Source organism: Glycine max, chromosome 11, assembly GCF_000004515.6.
Source record: "Glycine max cultivar Williams 82 chromosome 11, Glycine_max_v4.0, whole genome shotgun sequence".
Taxonomy (NCBI): domain Eukaryota; kingdom Viridiplantae; phylum Streptophyta; class Magnoliopsida; order Fabales; family Fabaceae; genus Glycine; species Glycine max.
In genome coordinates, this window is record NC_038247.2 from 35813993 (window position 1) to 35834235 (window position 20243).

At 30.1% G+C, this 20243-nt stretch overlaps 2 protein-coding genes across 2 annotated transcripts; both read left to right on the forward strand.

The window, feature by feature from the left end:
* Positions 1–8402: 8402 nt before the first annotated feature.
* LOC100500105 (nudix hydrolase family protein) lies at positions 8403–10289 on the forward strand. Its single transcript, NM_001249946.2, has 5 exons — positions 8403–8631; positions 9016–9130; positions 9251–9334; positions 9578–9706; positions 9796–10289. Exons 1-5 carry the CDS (start codon positions 8534–8536, stop codon positions 10003–10005), a joined length of 636 nt encoding a protein of 211 aa, NP_001236875.2. The 5' UTR covers positions 8403–8533; the 3' UTR covers positions 10006–10289.
* Positions 10290–18346: 8057 nt separating this feature from the next.
* On the forward strand, positions 18347–19256 carry LOC102666711 (uncharacterized). Its single transcript, XM_006591724.1, has 3 exons — positions 18347–18647; positions 18792–18991; positions 19083–19256. The coding sequence occupies exons 1-3, from the start codon at positions 18347–18349 to the stop codon at positions 19254–19256; spliced, it is 675 nt and encodes a 224-aa protein (XP_006591787.1).
* The last annotated feature ends 987 nt before the right edge of the window (positions 19257–20243 follow it).

Genomic DNA, 20243 nt, shown 5'->3' on the forward strand with positions numbered 1-20243 from the left:
ACGGCAGACTTTTTGTTTCCCTTTGTTGATTGAAAGATAGTGCGATATAATTACAATGTGATTTTGTATCTTACAATAAAAAAAGGTAAAAACAATAATGATCATCGCCTAATTAAGATCCACATTTGTCTCACATTTCTATAGGACAGTTGTAGAGTATGCTAAAACAAGAAACTATAGTAATAAATACATTTTTCATTACGCAGTATACTCTTTTAAACCCATATTACTAGTGATTGGAATTTATAAGAAATAATTCTATTTATGAATCTTATTTTTAATTTAATGAGATTTATTCATAATTTTACAATTTTTAACTTATTATAAAGAGTGTATTAATGATATCCCTCCCTCAAACCAAAAGGAACACTTAATTATATATTAGTCAAAGTTTTATTGTGTTCCATGTAATAGGAATACAGAAATTAATGATTCAATCTGTGAAATGATATATCTAAACATATTATATAAAATGAAGTTGGAAGCCAATATATTTAATTGATAGACGTACCTAACTCTTACTTTAATTTGTATGTTAAATAAAAGATAATTTTCCACCAAAGAGATCTAATTGAAAATTAAGACTATATTTGATTTGCAGTTGAAAATACTAAAACACACATTTTAAAACAAATTCAACGGATGAAAGTAAAAAGTAGAGATCCTAATTCATTAACAAAATTACTTTTAACGAACGGAATTAAAAATCCAACATGCACTAATTAAATCGATCCTATAGTTTGTTCGGTTCTTCTAATTTAATTTGTATCTATACATATAAAAAATGCCACCGATCCACCAACCACGTCCACATGACAGCTAAAATTTAGGCACCTTTCAAGTTTAGGAATGGTCCTTCCAATTCCTGTCTTGCAGAAGCTGATGATATTATCAATTTATCGGAATGGGTTTAAGTATATATAGAAATAGTTAAATATAAACTAATTTGTATATTTTCTTATAGCAGTGATCATTGATAGTATTAAAATCAAGATAAGTCCTGGAAGGGGGATGGTTGGTTGTAGGCCAACATCCTATATATCTTAACAAGCCTGGTATATTTAAATCAGATTAAAATAAAAGGTCTACTTCTAAAAGATTACAGACTGTGCTTGGAGAGGGCTTAACATCCCATTTGATAAGGTCAATGAATTATTACTTATTAGAGTTTGATTGAACCCTAAAACAAATGGGTTTAATAGGTTCCTATGACAATTCTTACTATATTCATCTTTAAGTATTTACATCATAAAGTTTAATGCTTGGAGGATTGTATATTGTCTGAGACGATTCTTCCATGAAAATTGACTAATCTTTAAACATTTATGTTATAAGACTCAATGTTTAAAGGATTATACACCATTCAACCAAACACTTCATCGAGATTGATTAATAGTGATTGAGAGAATATTGAATAGACAATAGCGAAACAATTAAACCTCTAATATTAAATTTGAGACCTTAAACCTAGTCACATTTCATAAATAAAAAATGACTCTCTCTTATCATCTTGACACATAATTTAAGATTTTGTAACGATTTTAGAACCTTTATCTTTGGAGTCTCAAAATTCAAACGTGAACAATACTTAAATATATTAGATTACCTATTAAAGATGGAAAAATAAGAATAAAAAAAAGAAAATTGGTTTGATTCATTGAGTTTTACTCGAATAATTGGAATTGGCAAAAGTAAAAAAATAAAAAATATTTAATTAGACTAGCTGAACCAGTCTAGATTTCTTCACGTTGCTTTTTGCTTTTTGTTTTTGCTGTCTTCTTCATTTGACAAACATTTCCATTATATAGAAGCTTGGCGTGATTAACACTTCATTGTAAAGAAAGTGTATTAGCATTTGGATGGAAGGAAAACGTAATTCGTATCACAAGTTGACATATTATCATCAGCTTTGATTAGAACCGTGACAACTGTCCTTGTTTCATTCTCAGCCATTGTTTTGAAGAAATTCGACTCATTTAATTTGTAAAACTAACATTCTGTGGGCTTGTTAATTATAACGATGCCCAAAAAAGTTTCACTTTGTATTTCATGCATGAATGGATAGCTTTTGTTTGAAGTATTTTTTGAAACGAAAGCAGTGTTTGTCTCATTCTCAGCCATTGTTTTTAAGGAATTCGACTCTTTTTACAAAACAACTTTTTCTATGGGCTTGTTATAGTCATAGGGACATGTGTTACATGCACGAAGAAACGTTAACCTTTTTTTTTAAAAGTATTCTTTGAAATGAAAGCAGTGTTTAATTTGTTTCTACACGTCATGGTCAGTTGAATCAGCACATCATTGGGGGCCAAAGGCCAAACCTAATTTTTGCTGATAGACTAAATTACAATTTTAGTTCTCTATAATTTTTAATTTATGATTTTAATTTTTCTGTTTTTTTCCAACAATTTTGATCCCTATTTATATTTGGTATTTCTATATATGCATGAAACAATGTAAGGCAGAAAATGTCTTTTTTTATATAATAAAAATTTAGGAATAGAGGATGACACTTCAATTTAAGGTAAGAAACAAAAATACTTATATTTATTTCACCACAAAAATACAAGTAGAGACTTAAACCTATAATATGTCATATGTTTGTCTTACTCTACTTAATTAACTCCAGCTCGGAGTTGAGAATGTTTGTTAATTTTATGCCTCTAAAGATTATTGAAAATAAATAAAATTTAAAATAAATCATATTTCACTAATTAAAGTGTAAATAAATAATAAGTCCTTTATTAATTTTTCAAAAAATATTGGGAGAACTTAGCAATTGTTGACTTATATTTTATGCATTATGATATTCCTTACAAAATTGTATAAGTGAATATTTTCCACCAAGCATTGAATATGTGATGTAAATGCATAAGTGGATATGTGATTTAATCCTTTACACTATGTTTGTCGAACGGTCAAAATATAAACACGACTTTTTAGACAATTTTTATATGTAACAATTAATCATCAAAGTTTAGTAGTAAATGGTTTCAATTCAATCATATCAATCAATTAATTTTCAAATTTTCATTCATAAACTCTTAGTTTTAATTCTATAATTTGTTAATTAATTTTTTAGATAACCATATGAATCAGAGACAGTCTACGTTGATCCATTAAATACACTGATTTCTTTGAAAAACATATCCGAAAAAGGATAATATTTATTTTGAAATAAAAGAGAGGTTGAGAGTTTTCTAGGTAAAGCTGATTTTATTGGTAACGAACAACACTCTATCCATCATTTCAATGAAATGATGGTAGGAATTTGATAAGAGAGGATTAAATATGATGCCGGGGATGACAAAGACATGTGCAAAGACGACTCTAGATTTGGATTCAACACTTTCACACATAACACACAAATCAAATAATGAGTTGTTTTTTTCTTTCTCTTCTATGAAAACTGAATGAGGTGCGTGATCTGCAGCATCTTCATGTGATTGAGTGGTCCCTCTTCTTATCAGTGTCCTCTGGTTTTCCTCTCCCATTTCTTCTCCCTTCGCCTGACCCTACTTTACCTTCTTTTTCATCCAATTGGTCCATTTCCCTAATTTTATCTTTGGTACTATACTTAACTACATATATGCTATTCCGTGTAATTTGGGTTGGGTTTTATTTTTCAGAATACTTAGTTCTGCTAATTAACTAACTAAACTAAGGACACTTATTAAAGAATCAATTTTTTTTTTTATTGAAATGGTTGTATTGAAAATTATGACAGAGTACACTATTGATTTTTTTCCTTTTGCTGAGTAAAAAAAAAAAAGCATTTCAATAAAAAAATTTCTTTTCGGGAGCATTTGGAAGGGGAGAAAGTTTTTTTATGTCTCAAAAATCTTGAATTTTTGTGAATTATGTTTCTTGAAAATGAATAAATCTTAGTGTAATAAGAGTATTATTTTTAATTGACTATTGAAAATATTTAGATAAATCTTTCACAAATTTAAGAGTTATTAGATATTTTTTACCATTTACCTTAATGTAATAAGAGTATTATGTTATTCTTAGTGTAATACAAGAAAAATTAAACTTGGAAAAATAAGATTTTCACTTCCTTATACAAAAGTTTTTGTGGGAAACTATTTACAAAACATTTCTAAAAAATATCATTTCTCATGAATTGTTAATTTTTTTAAAATGAATACCAAATATGAAAGACTAAGGTTTTCAGCGTAAGATTTTCAAGAAATAAAAAATTTCTCCACTATTAAACACCTCCTTAATTTCTTAACCATAATTTTGTTGCATTCAAGATTTCATAGGAGTTTAATTTTAATATATCATTTTGAATATGATTTTAACGTACGTAAATATTAAAAAATCAATGTCAATTATATGATATTTATTATTGAATAATAACATTAAAAGATTGTATTATCAATATATATAATTCAATTAAATTTATTTTATAATTATTTCACTATTTTTTAAAATTTTCTTCTTTTTTATTATATTATTCATTAAGGTTGTCTGTGGATTAGATTTGATATAACTGATAAGAATAAACCAATTAAGGAATCAAGAGTCTAAAGCTTTGGAAACAAACTTTAGAATCGACTCAATCGAGTAAGAGCGAGACAAAGTGTATATATATATATATATATATATATAATGTATTGCAAAACTATACATAGATGATCAGAACACTGTCTTAAGCTTCGAACTTAGCACTCTAGTGCTTGCATGCAAGCACGCTCTTTCTTTGATTGGTAACTTTGTATGTGATTTTATTCGTAGACAAACGAATTAAGTCACTTAGACGATCCTATGTTTGTCCATAATTTTTTCATTCTTCTTCTCATTGTATTGATGTTAAGCTTATTAATGAAATGCTAGTCATAAACTTTTTGCAGTAAAGAAGAAATTAAAATCACACGATTACTTCAAATAATCATGTGATTTGTTACAAAACCCACATGACTTATATGCTTTAATATTGATTATTCATAATTAAAATATAATGGTTAATATCTTCTTCTTTTTTTTTTTATCGATAATGGTCGATATATTTTTTTATCGTTCTCCAAAAAAAAAATCTTTTTATTAGTCACAATTTATTAAAAACTATAACATTAATAAAGAGATTCTATACATAGGATGTGAGACTTATACTTTTTTGCATTTCAAATAAATTTCAACCTTTTTAAAAGAAGGTGTGTTAAAAAGAAAATTCAATAAGTTATTGTACTAAAAAATTCAATATCTGGACCAAACTGTTCGAGTTTAATATTTTTCAAACTGATTTTTCTTTAAGCAATCTATTATCGGATCTAGCTAGCTACTTGGCCAATAAGTTATTGTACTATCTACCATTCTTTTCTCTTTTAAATAAAAATATATACATTTCTTACATCTCCTCAATTCTAAACTTTGTCTAATATTTCTCTATCGTATTTCGCTGAACAAATTTCTTTGTAATCAAACGACTAACATACCTCTAGATCATCTTAACTAGAATGATGAGGCTATAATGTTTTATTTAGTTTTCACACTATTAGTTTGACATTTGTTAAAACTTATAATTTTAAAGAAAAATATATGAACTCCAAGTAGTGTTCATATGGCACTATTTATGTAAAGAAACGAGAATCGTATATTCCCATGAGAATGTTTAAAATGATATATCATTTTCTCTTATTTTACCTCATTTATTTTTTTATTTAATCTTTTATGGGAATAACATTTCCAAACATATTATTCCTTAAAATATACTCAAATTCATGGAACAAATGCCCAATGGGAATCCAACTTTCATGGAATGAAAGATACCCAAAAATATTTTTTTGATAACCTCCTAATAAACATGAGAATAAATATTCCTACCTTCATATCCCTAAAAATACAGTGAAATAAACATCTTTTTATTTTCTTGAAATTTAATAGTTAATATTAGTGATTCATTATAACCATTAGATTTCAAAAAGATTAATAATAAAATATTTTTTTTTAGTAAACCTTAATCCTTCCTCATATTATATATATATATATATATATATATATATATTCATTATCTGTTTCTACTTATTTATTTATATTTTTAAAAAACTATACTCGTACTTTTTGAAATTTTCTTAAATTACATGTTTTTTTTTTATTCTTACATCAATCTCCTTTTATGCTTCAACATATTACGCTTTATCCTCTTATATGTTATACGAACACTCTCTTAATATTTAAAATATTCCTCTAGCACTCTTAAAAAAATATTATTAAAATGATTTAAAAAATAAGGAGTCTTTGTGTCGTTTTACGAAACTCTAAAAATGATTAGTGTATTTTTTTTTTTGTTAACTGTTGTTCAACACGAGGTTTAAATCATATAATTGGTTACCTCAATCCAAAGTTTTATTAGTCCAATTTCTTTATTTATTTTTAACAGAACCAGTCCAATGTATTAAATGTTGTTTAAAGTCAATATCATCGCCTAAACTTGGGATTTTTACAATAAACCCACATGAACACAGTGGAACACTCCTGATCTAGAGTAAAATTGTGTTGTTATTACGTTAAAATGTGATAATAGTATTTCTTGGAGGCATTAGGTCTCATATTAAGAAATCGAAGTCATCTCATAATCCTATCTATAAATATAATTAATATCACAGTATTAGATAAATATTTATTATATATTATCAATATGATAAAATTTCAATTAACTTGAGCTTGAAATACTTTTTGTAGGTGTATTTACTATTTTACTCAATTGGATCGAACTAAATCACTGCTATATGTGTACAATTTAAATCTCAGTCAACAAAAAATGAACTTCGATCAATACAATTTTTTAGAGTTAATTAAGGCCATAGCTCGATTCTATATGGGAAACTATTTTTTTAAATAATGCATAATACGAAAATTAAACTGGTATCAATAAAAGGAATTTCTGTTTTTTTATCATTAATATTTACTAATTCAAGAGTCTATAATTTTTTTTATTAAATCATGAATATATTATCTTACTATTGTTATCCAATAAACTAGGAGTGAATAAAATATTTATATATTTCTAAACAAAGGTACGGTTAATATTTATATTAAAAAAATGCAAGTTTATGCAGTTGTCATGACTTCTGATATGTTGCTAACTGCTCATTAATTATTTGAGTTAATTATGTTTTTAATCTCTTAATTTTTTAGATTTTTTATTTTTAGTCCTTAATAAAAAATTGATTGATTTTAGTTTTTGAGCTTTTTATCCGTTAATATTTTTGTTTCCTCACATTATATATGTGACTTATATGAGAGTCACGTCTTATTTTTTTTTACAATGATTTTCTAACCATCTAAACCTATTTATTTTAAATATTAAATAAATATATAAATTATAAAATAAATCTCGTTGATAAGTAAGAAGTTTATGAATACATGTAAAATATCATAACATTTTACTCCAAACATTTATTTATATTTGTAATTTAATTAAAAGCTATTATAATTTATTATTATTAGACTTAAATGTTTTTTGTTCTTGTAAAATTATTAATTATGTTTTTTATTCTTATAAAATTTATAATAAATTTTTGGTCCTTATTAAATAAATATGTGTATTTTTGTTGTTGAAATAAACTTTAAATATATGAAGGTGTATAACTTTTTTATATTTAATTTTTTATATTGATTATATTTATAAATGATGTAAACAAACATTATATTTATATTTATTAGATGTGTAATCGATATAAAAAAAATATAATCAAGCCTTAAAAATAAAAAAGATACATTTTAATTTAATGAAAATAAAAAATATATTTTTTTAATCATATTATTACATAAATAAAACACGAACCATTAATAAATTTTATCAAGTCATTAACCATAAAATTGTTAGTTACATTTAAGAACCAGGAAACTTTTCAACTCAATTTTTTCGAGAAAGTGTCAATCACTATCAAATATCAATCTCAAAGTATGAAATTCACAAAAAAGTCATGATACTTGATGGAAAAAAAGAAAATCAACTGAGCCGTGACAGCTTCTAGTAGCTGAAATTACAAGTCTTATTCACATCTAGATAAACACAGCAGCTTTTTGGTTTTCAGTTTTTCTCCTTAAATTAATTTTCTTCCATTTTTTATAATTACTTTCAGAAACAAAATAGAAAGTGTTGTGAAGCCAACAGATATTGAAAGCCAGGTAGGAAATCATGTGACACGTCATGCACACGTGTCGTAGGGTTGCATGCATTTGCGGCAGATCTGCTACAAAGTGGATCCCACCTCCAACGTCTAACGTCTAACGTCACTCCCCTTCTCTAGTTTCTTTATTTTATATTTTTTTTAAAATAATTTCAACATAAAATAAAACAAAATTATTTTCTCTCTCCTGTGAGGACACTCACACACACTCTCTCTCTAACCGGTTACCATTATTAAAAGGTGTCCCCTTCTTCACTTCCTCTCATGCTATCTACTGAACACAATTTGCTTTCGTTTGTTGTTGTTGTTGTTTCTGTTCCTTCTCTTGTTCCTTAAACTCTTTGTTTCAAACATCCTTAGAAAAGGTAAAAATTTAAAAAAAAGAAAAGAAAATGGTGGCTGTGGTTTCCCAAGAAAATGTTGCGGCATTGGTTTCTCGTACCGGTAGGGAGTTGCAACGTTATAGAAAAGGTCGTCGCCAAGTTGTGGGGTTCGTCTCTTCCTTATCCTCTCTTCTTCTTTAATTTTGGGATAATGGGTTTTCATATAAATTCTGTTCTCATCCGTGTTTCTAATTCTATCTTTGTTTTAAGTGAAAAAAAAAAACTGTTTTTCACGATGGGGTTTTGGTTTTGGTGATTTCGGAAACCATTTTTTATTCCCTAAGGCTTTGTTCTTGTATGGGCAAGTTGTGTTAAGGTTATGAGTTTGTGGGTACTAAGAATTAGAAAATGAGTTTCTAATGAGGGAATTGAAAATAAACTAGTTGGTGAATTCGGGATTGCATTGTTTCTCTACGGAGTTTTATGTTATACTTTTATTTTTGTTTTTTTGTTTTTTTACTAATTTTGTGTTTGCAATCATGTTCATGCAGATGCATACCGTACAGATTTAAGATTGGGGAGAAGACTTCCTTGGATGTTGTTTCTGATGAATTGGAAGTTCTGGTTATTAGTTCCCAGAAAGGAAAAGGGATGCTATTTCCAAAGGTAGACCCACACCCACCCAATTATTTGTCAATAATCAACAACTAAAAAATTACACATTATTTCCATTTATTTTATTACCCTCTATTCATTTATAATTTATTTTGGTTGACCAAATAACAGGGAGGCTGGGAATTAGACGAATCAAAAAAGGAGGCAGCTTTGAGAGAAACCATGGAGGAAGCTGGGGTGCGAGGCATTGTTGGGGTGAGCCATTTACTCTTAATGTTGGGCTATAAAAGCAATTATAAAATTTTAGATGCAATTTCAAAAGCATTTTTAGTATTTTATCTCGAAAAATTAGTGTAGCAAAGATTTCTTTTAAAATCTTTAATTGAAAAACATAACTAAGAGTAAATATGGAACTTCATCAAAGTTTTTTTTTTTTTTTAATAAATTGGCAAACTAAAAAAATAGCTTCTAATCATTTATTTTTTTATGGTGGTGCAGGGTAAATTGGGCAAATGGAGTTTCAAGAGCAAGACTCATGACACTTTCTATGAAGGCTACATGTTCCCTTTACTTGTTCAAGAACAATTGGAGTTCTGGCCAGAGCAAAACGTTCGTCAAAGAATATGGGTAAGTAACTAATAATTAAGCCGTTCAAAAAAAGATGAACACATTGAATGATTATCTTATAATTTTGTGTTTGAAAATTTTCCCTTTAGATGAGCGTCACAGAAGCAAGGGAAGTTTGTCAACACTGGTGGATGAAGGAAGCTCTAGACAGACTTGTAAATCGTCTCTCTGGTCAAAAACAACTTGGTCATTATCGTGATAATAAGCGAGTTCTTGGTTCTATGAACTGCAAAGGAGATGCCAAATCTGCTTCTGTAAATAGTGTAGCATCTTTGGAGGGTAGAGCTCAACTTTTTTGAGGAGTAGGATCCAGAAGAATTGAGCCAAATCATAGTATATAAAAATAATAATAGATAGTAGATCACATAGAAGTTGGTGATTCCCCCTATTTTTTTTCCCTTTAGAAAGGGAATTTACATCTATGTGTGGGAATTCACTATATCTGTATTATTGTGAGGCTTGTGGGATACCCATTAGTCCACAAACGAATTGCTCTCTTTTTTCTAGCAACAGAGTTGTGATAATGTTAAGAAGGGGAATAAGGCTTTGTTAAAATATGAGAAGATCCAACTTTTATTACAACTATTCACCCCACTTTTTTACTAATTGATTATCGTTTGAGGGTTTTTAGTTCTCTTCCCTTTACTGGAAGGCAGGTTTTGTGCAGCACGAACTAAAATTTCATCGTTTATAGACTTTGTTAAACAAAACTAATGTTTAGGGATTGGCTCCATTTGGTACACAAATTACTGGATCATATTAACTAGTCTATTTGAGATCATACCATCTTGACTTTATTGTATAAGCTCTCTTTTTTTTTTTATTCCTTACTTAGTTGTGGCAGCATGTGTGTCAGTTGTTATAACTAACAATTATCCTTTGTTTGGTTATACCTTCAATAAGATAGATTGTTATAACTAACAAATTATCCTTTGTTTTGTTATACCTTCAACAAGATAGGAGTGTAGATAGATAGTGCCCTTTGTTTTCTTTGCATCTTGGAATACATTTCTTTGGGACATTGAGTTTGATTTTTTTTATTGGTAAATGTTAGTTATTGATTGCTAATTTTTGTTAGTGGTCAGATGTCCACGATTTCTCTTTCCTCCTTTCTTTCTTCATCACTGAATCCCTTAAATCTGAGGATTTATCTGATGTACTATATGAATTTCGATATTGTAAAAGTTACGACTTAAAATTTTTGTTCATTTCAATTGATGCCAATTGAGAGTGGATCGATGTTATAAAAAAATGTTTGGTACCAATTTTTTGGGAAGTCAAAGCTGATCAATCTAAACCATTTAGTTGATCTTTATGGCTTTATACCACAAGAGACTGAAGAGAGAGGTTATCCAAATATTGGACTCACTACCGAGAGCTTCATAGAGGATGTATTGGTCGGAGGGAGGGAAGGAAGTGGGGGGCAAAAGTACCAAAAAATTTATTTAAATGGACCAATCTCTGACCAAATGATCCAATAATTGTTGATTGTTTACACACATCAATTGGCAAACTGTTACACCAATGGGACAATCCAAGGGGAAGAAACGTGCATGGCACAAAGTGGGAAAGATTCATGGGACAAAAGCTGGTAGTACTTAACAACTGTGGGGCATAGAGTTACGAAGTTTAGCATTAATATTTAGCAATCTAGCTGTGCTTCTAATAAATGGAGAAAGATCCTTCGCCATTAGCAATAAGACTAAGACCCCACGAAAAAGGTGTACCTGAGTTGGGGAGGAGTATCAAAGGAAACTCTTGATATATCCCAAAAGCCAGCTCAGGAAATGCACACTTTGAAATTTGAATAAGCTCACCTTTTATAAAGAGAATCAATTTATGAGTTGACCAATTGTTTGAGAATCAAAATACACACTCCGCAGGCACAACGATTGAACCACTCCCACCGTAAGAACCAGGCCCAATTTACTTTTGGGACCATGTTATTAAAGAGTCAAAATGGTCGAAAACCATGATATCAAAAGGATAGGGGGATCCACCTAGCTTCATCATTTGCTTGACTTACAATGCTGAGTTCCAGCTTTAGCATTTGTGACAAACTCAAATCCGCAGGCATCCTCAAAGATCCTATGAGATATTGTCTACTTAGGTTTGGTCGACCGGTTTTATTCTTATAAAAGATACTTCACGGATTAAAAGGAAAAAGTATTTATAAATGATTTGTGACCTCAACTCCTATATGATGTAAGACTTTGTGACTACATAAATATTATTAGAGGAGATATCTTAATAGTGTGTTCGGATTGAATTTATAATGAAAATAATTAATTATTTTTTTACGGTGAAGACAAAGTAACAAATAATTGCTTTTATTTTTTCATGATATTACCATTTTTTTTTAGATCACAAGGTATCATCATGATTTTTTTGGGTAAAATTTATTCTTGTTAACAAGGATAGACTTTGATGCAAAAGTAGGACGTGTCAGATAAGGTCAAAGTTAGAGAATTTGGAGTTGAATCAGTTGATTCTTAAACAGTTGACTATGTGATACAACGTTTGGGCTCATCGCTTGCTGAACATAGGCCAAGCCCAATGACGCTGAAGTCTAGAGAAGAATTGAGCTTAATCAGCTAATGTAAGAGAGATTTTATTTGTACCTTCCTTTTTTCTTTTATATTCCAATAGAGCCATTGGCAAGTGTTTAATTTTATCATTCAAAAAATTAAATATCAGAACTATCTGAAATTATATAAAAGAACATATTCTTTTGAAATTTAATTTTGAAACTGATTCTTTTTTTTTTTTTTTTCTTGAAACTTATTTTTGAAAGTTACTTTGAACAATTGAAAAAAAGTTTCCGGAACACTGTATTGAACAATTGAAAATATAGCACCTACTCGGGAAGGTAGAGATGGAAACAAAACAAAAAGGTGTGAAGAATGCAACATTACGCATCAATTTTGTTTCCTTAAACGTTAGAGTTGTTTTATATTCAAAATTCATAAAAAAAAATCAACTATTTGAATAGAAAACAAAATACTAAGGGATATAGTGTTATAGATAATAAAAAATTGATGACATGACCAATTTTATTACTTTTTAAAAATAGAAGAATCTGAATGATAACAATTACACTTAATCTAAACCAAAGAAATTAAAAACACTATTAATTAAGTAAAGAAAAGTGTAGTTAAAGCTGCTGAGTGTCAAACTTCTCTACTCTACAAGTTATTACACACACACACACACACAGGTTAAAAAAAGTATTGCTTCACATTCTTCTAGATTTATTTGGCTTGACTCACTTGCGGGTTGTGGTTAGTCAATCCATATGAGCAAAGCAAACCCATGTTACTTTTTTTTTTTTTGTTCTAAAACTTTCAATTTTTTTTTATTTTAAAATTTTCTGATATTTTTATTTTCATCATTTTTGTTATGAATTAATATTTTATTGTTGTATTAATTAATGTTTTCCAATTTCTGTATTTTTTCTTGTCTTTTAAAATGAAAAACTGAGTTAACTCATAAGGCAATTCAGTACTTAACCCATCAACTTGTGGTGACTTGAGCCGAATTATGAATGTTTTTGCTAAAAAAAAACAAAACAAACTGAGTTGTATCGACTTGCTTTTTTAACAAGAGGTAAGCCCAACCCAAGTTAGCGTGTTGGACCATGGAGTAATGCAATACATTAGTAAATTAGTTATCATAAGTGGTTAAGTCTACTCTTTTTAGCAATAATTTTAGTAAAAAAAAAACCTAGCTATATAAATTGTCGATTTCGAACACATTCTGTTTTGGTCTTTAAGTGGTGCTGAAGAAACAAGGCAAAGCAAAAAAATCTTGGCGAGGTAAAAATTTGAAGGAATTAAAAGGTGAGGAGGAAGAAGGGTGTGTAGATGTTTGGATATATATCGAGTGTCCTATTTTCCGAATTAGAAAGTTTGAACTTTTTGGGCCCATGCATTGTTGTGGGCTGGCCTATATGATTTCAAGGGCTATTGTATCCTGCATCCTCTATTACTACATGCTGTATTTCCCATTATATTTTGAAAAGCTCATTTTGAAACGTAAATTCACATTTTAGAATGGACTTTGTAGAATATAATGAGAGATGCCCAATATAATAGTGAAAGTGCAGGATATAATGCCCATTTCAAGTTGTAGATGACAAAGACAATTTATGGGCTAGCGGTGCAAGCCTGCATGTGGGCATTTATTTCTTGTATTCCTTCTATTTATCCTACATTTCCCATTGCATTTTGGAATGCAAATTTATATTTTAGAAATAACTTTTCAGAATAAGAGCGTGGGATACAATAGCTGTGCATGTGTTAGAGGCTAAAAGTAAGAGACTAAGACAAACGCACTTTAAGATTACCAATACAACTTTGAAAGTTACGTTTTCCTCTCCTATCTCACTCACTCATTGTGTTTATGAACTGTGTGAAACACACCCGCACTTCATAACATGATGAACTGGTGGTGGCTAAGAAACCATGCATATATGCGACAGACCAACAGTATATATGAAAATAGTGAGAAGAGAGGGAAGAAAAGAACCAAAGAGACCACGAACTTTTCTTTGGTCTTGTTTTTTAGTGAGGGCAAGACCTCATCAATGCATTAAATTTCAAGTGTTTGGATCTTAACCGTTGGATCGACTAAAGATAAAGTAATTAAAGTTCAAACTTTAAGCCTAAAAAAAATTTATTTGTTATTCGTTTTTATGAAGTAAAAGGTTTCATATGTTGACAAAGAATCCATGTATATTAACCAAAAAAGCCTACTATATAACTATCACATTTAAAATAAAATATTTCTCTTAAATTTTACTTTAAGTTTCGCTCAGGGTTTGCTTAATCTTATAGTCTATTGTTTAGGACTTAGGACTTAACTAAAGAAAGGGGAAACAGAACACCAATTGTCTTCAAGTGAATAATCACCAGACTAAGTAGCCTTTTGTTGTTACATTAACGGTTTGGTCTAGACAGAATTTTGACCTGTTTTCGTTACAATATTTTAAGACCTATTTCGTTACATCATTTTCAATTTTAGTAGTTCTGGTCTGGTACTCCAAAATAACTTGTTTTGAGCTTTGAGTTTATCAACTCATTTTGCAATTTTTAACAGGACAACTTACAGATTGTTTTAGGGTCGTCTTTAACTGAATAAACCTTGCATTTCATCCCCAAAGGATTCCAAATATTAGAAATTATAATAAGTATCTTCTAAGTAAGTACTAAAATCAAATTAGTCCCTACACGTTAGTAAAAGTATTACAACTTAGGAACTACTAATGAATATTCAATATTTGAGATATTATTTATAGTATAGTTTTATTATTTTAGGACTACATAAGAGAGTAGAAAATACTCCAGAGATTAAATTGATGGTTTATTAGAGTCTTTAAGTACTGCAAAAGTGCAAATCTCAAATTCTTGATTTCCGATGCATGATCAATTGGTGGAACCAGAAAAAAATTAGCTTAAAATAAAAGAAAGCGTCTCGGTAAGTGTTGTTTTATAATGGAAAATAATGTTAAGATAAATAGATTGTTTGTTAAACACGAAATATATCGTCCGTCTTTAATGTTATTTGTCTGAACTTTAACACTATATTTAGTTGAATCTTTGTCATCGACTTTTCGTTCCTTTTCCTCTATCGGTAGTAAGGCTGGAATGGACAATTGTGAGTGTGAGCCTTTAGCCTTATTAGCCTAAATGGATATATCGATCTAAACTTTTGGTTTAAGTAAATGAGTTCAAAATGTTGTTTAAGAAGTCAGAAATTTCATATGAGTGTGGTTTTTACGTACTAATCATTATATCTAACGTATATTTTTTTTTTGTTACACACGTTATAGACTTTATAGTAGGGAACCTACTTTTTGTTAACTTATATCTATATATGTTAGAGCAGTTGAAGGTGATCTCATTGGGGGACCATTTTGAAATTGGAAACTGTAATTTACTAACTGCAATGGGCATGGTGAAAAATGGAAATAACAGGTAAAATTCCTTTGTGATTTTGTCTATACTCAAACTAAACTTTCCCGTGACTTTCCTGTAGTGTTCTCAACATGCATGCTATTATTTAAGGCCCACTACTTTTCTCTTTCAAGTTCACATGAGAAAGCTCAAAGCTAGCTTGCATATATAATTTTCATGCTGCAAAACCAACTCGATGTTCAGTGTTCAGTAGTGCCCTTTGGTAGTGACTTCTCAGCTAGCTATTTCAATATAAACTATGAAAGGCTATTTTCCAATTAATGTGCCAAGAATTAGACCTATACTATATACTAAAATGAATATTCTAGCTAGCTAGTTTTGTTTGCTATAAAATGAACATGACATTCTTGAAGATTGGAGGTGTAGTGCGATGTCACAGTTGTACTTTGGCGTCTTCACTCGAAAAAAAAAAGTTATACTGTGCTAATAAGGGAAAAAGTGTTAAAAGCCCGTTCCTATCTGAGTGTGTGAGGATTACTTTACAATTAATACGTATATTAATGTATGCTAAAGTCGCTAATAGGGGAAGTATTAAAGTCACTTCTTACCTGTGTCTGATTGTGTACTTTTTCAGAGGCCCTGAATTCCATATAAATGTCATGCATGTATAGCATTGCGACGATCGGAGATTATAGTAATTTTGAATATTTGTCATTAGATTTTAGAAATTGATTTTAGTGCGTGAGTACGTGGGTTCTTGGTAACAGTGAACCGACTTCATCGTTGGCTCTTCTTGTTTTCTCAACCTCCCTTAGTCCTAACGAGAAATTTAAGTTATGCCCTACAAACTTGAATTTAAAATGATGATATCATATAGTAGCTTCGGGCCATGCTATCACTATAATCCTCACTTTGTTTCTGGATACGTAACTCATACCTTTCTCTTTTGCTATCATAAAATACTAGTAGTATATTCAAACCAGAACTGAATACATATACTGATTGATACAGCAATAACTACAATGATTAAGTTTACACTTAAAGTTATAAAAGGGTTTAGCATTATTCTTTTAGTTAAAAAGAAAAGGCAGAATTTTAAAAACGAAAAGTTACGTTGGATTAAGGAATCGCGACAAAGTAGACATGACGAAAACCAAGAGAGAAAAAAAGGAAGATTAATTATAATATTCTTTTTATCACATTAATTAACTGTTATACCCGAGGCAGTTTTCTCTGTTTTCAGCCTAAAGTTTATATATAGACCTAATTTAATTTATATAACAATATAATATCGTGTGACCTTCTTATAAAAAAATAAAGTATTTTAACAGGAGTTTGAATAGTTTATATGAAATTTTAGATCCAAATTAAATAGTAATATTTATTGTAGAGAAATTAAGTATTTTTCACTAAAAATAATGTTTAACTTATATAGAATCATGATATGGATCTTTAACAAATTAATGTAATTACATATTTACATTCAAAATTCAAATCACTATTTTCCCATATGTATCCAAAAAAAAAATTGAGATAACTATTTAGTAAGGTGATTGATAATTGCAAACCTTCATATTGTATAAGGACAACAACAATATCTTTTTATCTATCAAATCATATAATCTATGTATATACTTATGAGTAATATATGAATCCCTTATAATTTTATATATCTCACTAATATTTTTTATTTTTCTTTATTTCTTTCTTCTTATTACATCATAAATTTTATCATATATATATATATATATATATATATATATATATATATATATTCCTTTCTTTAGATATTAAATAGCATATTGAATGTTAATTCTTTTCATATACTTATACTATACTTGTCTAACAATTATTATCCAAAAGAAAAGAACTAGACAGACCCCACATGGTTGGCAGTAAAATTATGAAGAAGAGTTTCTTTCTGTTTTATTCATCGTTGATAACATGGCCATGGCGTGGACGGACTTGGCTATGTTGATGTATGGTGTAATTCAGTTAGCTAGTTAGTGATTCATTTTGAAATTAGTTTGACAACTATGAAGTTTGTTATAGCAACATGTGCAATGTGTATAAAAATAATAGTGATTATCAATGAAAAGTATGAGAGTGCAAAAGTTTTTTCAAGATTCTAAGTTCTCTCTATTTTTTCTCAATCAATTCCTTCATCATCTTTTCTTATTCTTTAACATAGAGTGATAGTGAGTGCATAGTGTGAGTGCGTGTGAGAACTTTATTGTTTCAACAAATTGGTATTCAGAACTGAGGTTCAAGATCCCTGGATACCAAAATTAAGATGGCTTCCTCGAATAGAAATTTTCCAGCATCTATGCCTGTTCTCATAGGCAAGAACTATGAGGATTGGTGTGCTCAGATGAAGGTAAGCTTTTGATTTCAAGATGTGACAAAAGTGGTGCAAGAAGGGGTTCAAGAACCTGAAAGGAACCCAACTGATGCGGAAAAGGTGGCTCGCCCTGATTTGATGAAAAGAGATGCAAAGGCATTGTTCATTATTCATCAGTGTGTAGATGCAGATAATTTCCAGAAGATTAGATCTGCTGATACTGCAAAGAAGGCATGAGATACTCTAGAGAAATCCTATGTAGGGGATAACAAACTCAAGAAGGTGAAGTTGCAGAACTTGAGAAGGCAGTATGAACTTCTACAAATGAGTGATCAAGAAAACATTGGTGAGTTCTTTTCTTGAATCTTGGCAATTACAAATCAAATGAATGCTTATGGTGACAAGCAATTAGACTTGGGGATCATTGACAAGGTATTAAAAAACTTGACACCAAGATTCGATCATATAGTGGTGGCAATTGAGCAAAGCCAGGATCTTGAAGAAATGAAGATTGAAGAACTGCAAGGAATACTTGAAGCTCAAGAGATGAGGCTCAATGAAAGAAACTCGCAAAGATCAGCTGAGCAAGCTATGCAAGCCCAAACAACCAAAGGGAACAACTATGATGGTGGCAAGAATAAGAAGGGAAAGGGAAGGTGGAAGAACAATAAGTGGAAGGGGTCAGGTAAGGGCTCCAACAGTTCTGGAAATCATAACCAGAATGAAGAGATTGACAAGAAAAGTGGAGGGAATCACAAAGTGGGCAAGAAAAAATTCAACAAGAAAGGAATTTAGTGTTATAACTGTCAGAAATGAGGACATTTTGTAGATGAATGCATAAATAAAAGGGTTCCAAGAAATGCAGATGAGACTCAATTGGCACAAGATGAAGATTTTGACTCTGATAAAGTGTTACTAATGGAAACTACAAACTCAGAAGAAGACAATGTTAATATGTGGTATCTTGGCACAGGCTATTCCAATCACATGACTGGACATAAAGAGTGGTTTGTAAACATTGATGATAAGGTGAAGAGCAAGATCAAGTTTGTATGTTCCCAATATGAAGAATAATTTGCTGAGTTTGGGACAATTGCTAGAAAAGGGCTACTCAATGCAGATGGAGGACAGTCAACTGAAGATGTTTGATAGCAATAAGAGGTTGATTCTAAAAGTCCCTTTGTCAAGAAATAGAACATTCAAGATTGGAATTCAGATTGCAGAATTTCAATGCTTGGCTGCTTCTATAAGTGATGAAAGCTGGATGTGGCATCACGGGTTTGGTGTTGAGTGAATTGAAAGGTAAGAAAATGGTTGATGGTCTCCCTCAAGTTGAGATACCAAAACAGTTATGTGTTGAGTGCTGTGTGTCAAAGCAACCAAGGAATTCTTTCAAGTTAGAAATTCCAATCAAATCCAAAAGAAAGCTTGAAGTGATTTATTATGATGTGTGTGATCCTTTTGAAGTGAAATCCCTAGGAGGTAATAGTTACTTTGTGTCATTCATTGATGAATTTACTAGAAAAATGTGGATCTATCTCATTAAGCAGAAAAGTGAAGTGTTTAACATCTTTAAGAAGTTTAAGTTGTTGAGTGAAAAACAGAGTGATAAAGTAATCAAAGTGGTTAGAACAAATGGAGGTGGTGAGTATAACTCATATGAATTTTAAGTATTTTGTGATGAAGAGGGAATAATTCATGAAATGACATCTCCTTATACACCTCAGCATAATGGTGTTGCTGAAAGAAGAAACAGAACCATTCTAAACATGGCTAGGAGCATGATGAAAGGGAAGGGAATGCCTCATTACTTCTGGGGAGATGCAACTTCTACTGTTGTGGATATTCTAAATAGATGTCCCACTAAGAGATTGCATGGATACACACCTGAAGAAGCATGGTCAGAAAAGAAGCCTAGTGTGAGTCATCTCAGAATATTTGGTTCACTGTGTTTTAAGCATGTGCCTGAGCATATCAGAAAGAAACTTAATGACAAGGCTGAACCAATGATACTCATTGGATATCATCCAGCCGGTGCCTACAAGTTGTATGATCCTAGAATGAGGAAGGTTGTGATTAACAGAGATGTCTTGATAGATGAAACCAAGGGCTGGAATTGGGAAATAAATGCTGCTGACAATGGTGAAAGAAAGGTGATTGTGAACCTTGAAGACAAACAAAGTGAAGATGATGTACCATAAGGTGGAGAGCAACTCAAAAGGTCACAACGAGGGAGACAAGTACCACAAACACTCAGAGAGTATGAATTGTATCCTGATAT

What these genes read in the sequence shown, in the direction of transcription:
- LOC102666711 (XM_006591724.1), top strand. Translation starts at nt 18,347, where the DNA reads ATGAATGCTTATGGTGACAAGCAATTAGACTTGGGGATCATTGACAAG. An exon ending in CAATAAGTGGAAGGGGTCAG is followed by an intron (nt 18,648 to 18,791) that starts GTAAGGGCTCCA and finishes GACATTTTGTAG; the next exon opens with ATGAATGCATAAATAAAAGG. An exon ending in TTGTAAACATTGATGATAAG is followed by an intron (nt 18,992 to 19,082) that starts GTGAAGAGCAAG and finishes TACTCAATGCAG; the next exon opens with ATGGAGGACAGTCAACTGAA.
- LOC100500105 (NM_001249946.2), top strand. Translation starts at nt 8,534, where the DNA reads ATGGTGGCTGTGGTTTCCCAAGAAAATGTTGCGGCATTGGTTTCTCGT. An exon ending in AAGGGATGCTATTTCCAAAG is followed by an intron (nt 9,131 to 9,250) that starts GTAGACCCACAC and finishes ACCAAATAACAG; the next exon opens with GGAGGCTGGGAATTAGACGA. An exon ending in GGGTGCGAGGCATTGTTGGG is followed by an intron (nt 9,335 to 9,577) that starts GTGAGCCATTTA and finishes ATGGTGGTGCAG; the next exon opens with GGTAAATTGGGCAAATGGAG.